Below are 7,633 nucleotides of genomic sequence, written 5' to 3'. Positions count from 1 at the left end.
TTTTTTTTAAATGAATTTTTTTAAGAAACTGCATACATCAGAGACAAACAATAATTTAAATACCATGCAGTTTCAGTATGTACAAAAACTAGGACATTAGAGATCCAGATTAATTTTTTCTAGTTATTTACATCATTTTCATACAGCCATAATCTGTTAAATTACAATACTGGAAGAGCACGATTGACAGCCACCACACTCACTCCTATACAAAGACAAACTATATATATACACTTGGATATCAACTGGAAAATGCAACTGGTGCAGGAGTAACTGGGACACACGGGAAGGCAGGTAATGTGCCCGTCACCTCCTCTTTGTTTACAGAAGTTGTTCCAAGCTTGAGCAGACTGAACACCTAAGAAAAATAATTTGTCCCCTTTCTCTTTCCTGATTTTTTATTAGCCTAGTCATCTCCCATGGCTATTTATACAAAGTGATTTTATTTGCAGGCACGTTAGGGAACCCATGTATGTCTAACTGTGGGTTTCCACCTCGCCCATCTATTTTTATGAGTGCATGTTGGAAGTGCTCCCCCCCTCTTGGTTTATAGTGTTTGCACTGCACAGGTGGCACTACAGAAGTAATGAAGGGTGAGTTTGGTGAGTAGCTGCAGTGTTGGCAAAGTGCTGACAGGTTATACATGGATTAGGACAAAATATATTTGTGTAATGGACTCACTGAATGGTTTCAGTTAACATAAAATAGCTGAAAGTCTATTATGTTCTTTTCCCCCCTTCCTTCTCTTCTGATAATGCCCAGAGTGCTCACTAGGAATTGCCTAGACATAAAAGTTGGCCTGAGCCTCATCCCAGCAAACTTGCAGCCTTGAACTTCTTCAGCTTGCAAGTACCTACACAGTGGGATGTAGGGTGGGCAAAAGCCACAACACTCACCTTCCCTCTGAGTCAGAATTACGTTGTCAGGTTCCTGGTAATGCCACTTATTGGACTTCCTCACCATCACATCCAAACAATCAAAACTTTTTTGCCTAGATGTTTTGGAATTGCTTTTCCAATACCCACTATCTCCCCAGGCCCCCATACTCCCCATTTCTACTTCATCCTTCCACAGAATGTAGAACACATGTCACAATAGCTGCACATTTTAAGAATTCAGGATTCAGTGGATTATAACCAAAACATTTTTCTTCCTTGGCTCTGGATTATTATCTCCATTATAAGCTTTGGAGACGGATGATAGGCATAGCCATTTTTGTTCCATGTTGATTTTTCTATTCTCTAAACCTGACGTAATTTCTTTATTATCACTGTTAATCTCCTCCTCATATGAATGAAGATGACTGGTGGTAACAGTCTTAGCAGGAATGCCATCATCTTTACATCCTACACATCATCCAGGTCAAAGGGAGAGATACCATGAGTGTTTGTTTTTGTTTTTTTTTCTTTACCCTCAACAGAATCACAGCTACTTTACCATGATAGAGATGGCTTTCACAGATGAGAAGACAAGTGCTCAAAAAAACAGATTTAAAAACCAGGGACTAGCAGTTCCCCAGTCTGTGTGCAACTTCCCATTGATGCCAGAGAGGTGGGTGTGCAAACTGAGGATGCACTGCCGTGGTCAGGCCCTGAAAGGCTGTTGAAGGATGCCTTGACAAAGGTTACCTTCACAAACTACCCAGACCCAATGAAGCTAAAAGCAGATGAAGTGTCAGTTCTGTAATGCTTATGGCAGTGCCAAACACTTTGTATGGCTTCTTTCTCCTCCCCTTCTACCTTTTCGGTAATGAGCTCCATTTGCAAATGGGCAGAATATGGCAGTTCTTCCGCCTGTGTCCTGGTGTCTGCTCAGCCAGGAGCTAACACAGTTATTAAAAAAAAGAAAAAGAAAAAAGGTAAAAGAATAAAAAAAAAGCATGGCTGTGTGAGGCTGCCCTGGGGACAGCATAAATCATGGGGCAAGGCTGAGTGTGACAACTTCCCTCTCACTAGCCTACTGAGTCCTGGGATTTCTGCCACCACTGCTGCTTAAATGGTGTCTTTTCCCTTTCACAGTGAACTTCTAAGCTAATGATGCCAGGCCAGGTGTGAGATCTATACTGGGAACATATGGACTTGTTGCTCTTCAGAACATCTGTGCTGCAGAGCCCATTCCTAATACAGTGTATGTGTAGTTAAAAGCACAGAGGCTTTTTTCCCTTTTTAAAAGCCGTGATGCAGTCTTGTGTGCATGTGTATGTGAATGAACTTAAAAACATGAACCCCAGGTTTTAATGAAAATTACCCCAAAGCAGTGTATTCCTGGCTAGTACGTTAAGTGCTCTGCCTTTGCTGCCCTGAGCTGATAACACTGCACATTGAAGGCTTTCACCACTGATGCACTTGTATCTCAAGCAACTGTGAGCTGGTGATATAGGGATCACTGTGTATTTCTTCAGAAATCATCACTCAATCTGGGAAGTGTCTGAGGCATGATGCCTCAAAAATGAGGCACCAGAAACCAACTGGTTTTTACTTTCCTTTGATCTTCTATCCTACAACAGCCAATTTTTATTTAATAGCTAATCATCCATAGCGTTGCAAGGATGGCCATGGATGAAAAAGAAAAACTTTCACTTGTCTCAGATAGAGAGCAAATCTGTGAGGCATTGAGTACCACCACTAGGCACTGAGTACCACCACTAAGCGTAGATGGAGTGCATTAGCCTTGCTGCCAGGGTTGTTGGGCAGCCTGGATGCTAGAACCACTCCATGGGCTACACAGGTCCTATTGCTGTACTCCTGCAACCAGAAGAATGAGACAAGGCCTGAGAAGAGGCAGGAGTGTTGGCACTGTGTTGCATTGGCCATTAAATGCTCATGTGCAAGAGGCTTCTCAGCCCGTGATCCGTGAAGGGCAATGTTAGCATGGCACTGGGGAGGTGGACAGGGAGCACAGAAGAGAGGACAGATATGTGGAAGACAGTGAGAAAGAAAAAATTAGTAAAATAACAGAAATAACAATACTGTAGTAAAAAACTTTGGCCTTTCGGTTCAAACTGTCAAAGCAAATTGCTATTACAGAAGAAAAAAGGTGTCCTGAAGTAATAATCCGGAACTTCTTACAGTAGTGTTGCTACAGTGCTTTGGGCCACTGTCCCAAAACAATGGCATAATAGTTTCATGTAAGAGCTGGAAAGGAATCCTGACAATGTTTACCCCAGCTTGCTGGCATTATACTAGTTAAGGACTTGATTCTGGAAGGTGATGGCCTAAGTTCAGAAAAGCACTTTAATGTGTTCAGCTTCAGTTAAGCCTGTCAGACATATCCTTGAATGCAGTGAGGCTGTGTGCATGCTTACTTACTGTAGAGCACACGCTTAAGTTGGCAAGTAAACCAGGCCCAGAGTGACCAGCTCTCTGAGCTTTACTTGGTCAGTTTGTGTGTTAAACCACTATAATAAAAATAAATTAAAACCAAAATTAGAACCAATAAATTCAGAACACCTCTGAATTGCTGTCCTTATGCCTCAGCTGTGGGTACTAGTAACAAGTCCCACCATCCATAAGAATGCACCAGACTCCTTTTGTTAGGCCAGGTAACACAATCGGTCATGCTTTGCTCAGAATGAGTTTAGGATCAGTTCTTGAAACACCTGATACAGAGAGGATAGCTATCCCTCATCGAACCCCCAGTTCCTCCTGTCACGTGTCCCTCTGCAGAGCCGGTGGGGAATGCCGGCCTGTCTTGCTGCCTGAGTGCACATCGGCTCTCACTCAGTCACAAGGCCTGGGTGTAAAGACAAACTACAAAAGGAGCGAATGCCATGCAGTGACCATGAAGAGATGGGTTTTTGCTTGCTTGTCCTCAACATTCTTGTCACTTACTGCCAATTGGTTCACAACTGGGTTTAGAAAATTATACTTGAAAGAGATGAAAAACAAACAGTTGCTGAGACTGAAGCAGCCTTCAGCAGGGAGTCCTGTTCTTTAGAGGCGATACCTTTTTCTGCTTGGAAGCCAAACAACGTCTTCTGACTGGACATAAACTTCTCCAGGGAAAGAAATGCCTTTCTAGTCAGATGATATTAACAGATGAGCTGGCCCATAGAGTAGTTTCGCTCCTTCACCATTCTTATAAGGTGCTCGCAGCCTGAAAGGAGTGTTTGGTGTAAGTGCTTTAATGCCATAGGTGCTTATCTTTTGGAGACTTCATCCAGGCCAAGTGATTCTCTGAACACCATCTCAGGGCTCTCTGGAGTTGATGACAGAGGCTTGTCAGGATGAGGGCTGCCTGAAGACAAAATGGTTGCACCACCAGCTGGGCCTGAACATATATGGCAAATCCACATGCCGGGAAAGTCCTATACATAGATGCCAAGTCTTGGCACGATTCCCACCAGGGGTATTTTCTGTTACTGAAGCTTGAACCAGCAGGTCTGATGATGCCGCAGTACTCGTCACATGTAAATACAATTTTCCTTTTTTTTATATTTATTTTTCTACTCTTTTTTTTTTTTTTTTTTTTAAAAAGGCAGTTCGGAAGATTTACATTGTACGTAACAGGGAAGTGAATAATACCAGCACTTATGGTTCCTTTTAGTTATGTTTTGAAGATGGCATAGTAGTAAGGTAGAATTGATCTGCTACGGTCTATGAAACCTGAAACCCAAGGGAAAAAAAAGAGAGAAACAGTAAGATAATATCCTCACATGTTTATTGTACATAAAAAATATAGGAAAACTAATTGCTACAGTGACACCATTAGGCAGCTCTATTCTTGCAGCACTGGCATCAGCTATGATGGCATTGAGGACCCAGAACAGACACTCACACTTCCTTGGTCCTTGCCAGACTCACAGTTCATAGGTATAAGCTGTTTGCACCATAATCTACCAAAGACATTCATACTCTTTGGGTCCATCCTATGGGATCCCTGAGTGGGTGATTGCAGATCATCTAGTTATCTTTCAGACCATTCCACAAAAATTGCCTGGTTCAGACAAACCTTGTGCTCTTCAGCCAGAAAAATTTACGTACAGCTTAAGTATAATTATTCCTAAATGTTGGAGGCTAAAGAGATAAATGGAGCTAAAATGGCCACCCTTTCTGCAAGGACACCGCATGTCAGGAGGCCTGGGTTTGTCAGATCTGCAAATATATTTTTTTTAAGCTTTGATTTTTTACTCTGTTATGAATTAATTAATGTGTCCCACTAGTAAAGTGACACATTCTATGCTCAGCTCATGCAATTGCTTAATGACATGAATAGCTCATTACCTTGCTAATGACTTTATAATGCTGATTTATCTAAGTTTGTTTAAGGGAATTACTTTCTTTTGTTTAAGCATACTTCCTTCAAGTGTGTATTTCCCAAAGCCACTTGTCTAACCTCTAAGTCCTACTCAGTTTCAGGCAAACCTTTATTCCAATTTCTGTTATATTAGTTATGGCTCTATGTATGCCTGGCCCAGACTTAGTGAGTCCAAGTTGGTGTCTTTCAGATACAAACTGAGTCACCTAAAAGGGTCACTGCTCAGCCCAACACTGTAAGACAAGGAAAATATTGCCCAGAAGCCTGTGAAAACCAAGCAGCTGGAGATACTTCTGGAAAACTAAACCAAGTCTGTGTGTTGTGGGATGCTAAAGGCCTCATGGAATTCAATGGAGCTCTCAATGGTGCTCGACTCGTTGTAGCAATACCCCCTTCATCCCTTCTATATTTGTCACCTCTCCCCTGGAGGAGTGAGCCAAATGTCCCTCAAAGGCTCATTCACTGGGGTCAATGGATCTAGGCCAATTGTACACCCTAAAGCTTCTTCCAGACCTCATGGCTCAGAAGCAGCTGGCTTGTCTCTAGCAGCACTCCATTACTACAGACCTCAGTGCAACCAGTCTAGCACATGCTAGGGAGGAGAAGGGAAATAGTTTCTGCTAGGGAATATATGCATAATACATGTGGTGAATTTTAATATAATTATTAATTCATACACCTAAAAATCGCCTAATACAAAATTAATTTTGCCTTAAGCTTTTCTGTATTTTTCCTAAAAGTATAGCCTGCATTTTTCATGAGCACCGAGCTGATGGACGCATTAATACAAGGGCAGATCTGGTTTTGCACCAGATCTCACTGTCCCTTGTCTTCAGTACCTACCACTTGTCTTTAAAATCTAAAAGGTTGATTTGCAAAGGCCTGACTGAAGCTGAAATGCCAGGAGTTGGCTCATTTTGGCACCAAAGGCAGAGCAGACTCAGCACAGGCTGTGTGGGGCACGTGCCCTGACCTCCCAGCGTTCCTCAGCCCCAGCCTGTCAGAGAGGAAGGTGGTTCGTTTGGGCTCATGGATAACTCATTCAGTCTCTACCTTTATAAGTAAAAAAAGCCAAAAGTGTAACAAATAGTGCTTCTCTTATAATGTGGATCTTGACATTTCCCCACTGCATTGCCTATGGCTGGACATGGACAGGACTGAGAGATCTGTGGGAGGGATGTGTGCGGTGTGGAACAGCTCTACACTCAGCAGGGTTTAGTGTGTGCTCATTCATACTTTCCTGTGTGCTCTACAAGAGTCCCTTGTCCTGCTTCAGACACCAACATTACTTACTTTTGATCTCAGAAGAACAGATACACGGCTAGAGCATGATTATTCCACAAATAAAAGGAGGTGACACTTTGTTAAACAGATGGCACACGCCTGCATAACATCACATAATGGGGTAGCATGTATTCATCTGTGTGTTTCTTTTACAGCCTGTAATTCTAAATGTTGCCTAGACCTCATGGTGTGTTCATTGTGTGTTGGAGAAACAGCTGCTGGTTGTTTTTTTGAAAACAGTATTCATTTATAGTCTTAAAAAATTAATCTCAGCTTACCTTGTTAGATGCCTACTTAATTCATGAACTTCCATTTCAGAGCTTTTAAATTCATTAAGCTCCTTTCGAATGGCTGCCTGCAAAGGACAAATAAACTCATAAATGTATAAATGAGAGAGATTAAAATAAATTCATTTTGTTCTCAAAACAGTATATTAAAAGTGAATCAAATAGATAACATTATCAGAGAGAGAAAGACCAACATAAAGACTTAAAATATGAAAAGTAACAGAGATAAACATTTCCTTGGATAAAGTTACCTACAGTGAGTGATCTCACTTGGGAAGAAAAGAGGGATGCCTGGCTTCCTGCCCTCTACATTGCCTAAGGCTGTGCTCCTCTGCCCTCCTCCTCCCTTCTGACCCAGCTGTATTGTTTGTTAAACCGATTCAACACACTAATCCAGCAGAAAAATAGCCATGGTGCGGTGGTATTCACCCTCTGTGGCTTGCCCATGAGGGAAAAGAAACCCAGGGGCACTGGCAGGAAGAGAGATACTGAAGAATAAAAAACCAGAGGGGTTGATTTGGAGGAACTCAGCTGCATGGAAGAGGTGGCACTCAGCAGAACCTCTGACAGACCTGTAATATTTGTAGCTCATAACTGGGTTTCACCGTGAGTGTTTGGAAGGGACATGCAAGGTGCTTCCTGTGGCCAAACGCTCCCATGGGTGCAAGGTGTGTGCCATTGCCTTTCTGTGGGATGCTGAAAACTCGTGTCTGCCAGCAATTTTTCTCAGTGAAGGAAATCTAAACTAGTATGAGTAGCATGAGCCCATAACAGGGCTTTTGCAACAGCCACTGACCCAGTCACCA

The 7,633-nt window shown here is 42.3% G+C and overlaps 1 protein-coding gene across 7 annotated transcripts in view; it reads right to left on the bottom strand.

Moving 5' to 3' along the window:
- Positions 1-7,633, bottom strand: part of PHACTR1 (phosphatase and actin regulator 1) — a 308,888-nt gene continuing 301,255 nt past the window's right edge. For all 7 annotated transcript variants that reach the window (XM_032710975.1, XM_032711209.1, XM_032710889.1 and 4 more), the window contains 2 exons: positions 6,819-6,895; positions 1-4,604 (listed from right to left, as the gene is read on the bottom strand). In XM_032710975.1, the coding sequence (XP_032566866.1) occupies positions 4,589-4,604; positions 6,819-6,895 (93 nt within the window). In that variant the 3' untranslated portion in view covers positions 1-4,588. The remainder of the gene's footprint in view (positions 4,605-6,818; positions 6,896-7,633) is intronic.

This window comes from Chiroxiphia lanceolata, chromosome 1 (genome assembly GCF_009829145.1).
Source record: "Chiroxiphia lanceolata isolate bChiLan1 chromosome 1, bChiLan1.pri, whole genome shotgun sequence".
NCBI lineage: Eukaryota > Metazoa > Chordata > Aves > Passeriformes > Pipridae > Chiroxiphia > Chiroxiphia lanceolata.
The sequence above is the reverse complement of the archived record's forward strand: the minus strand, read 5'-3'. Positions and strand labels throughout refer to the sequence as shown.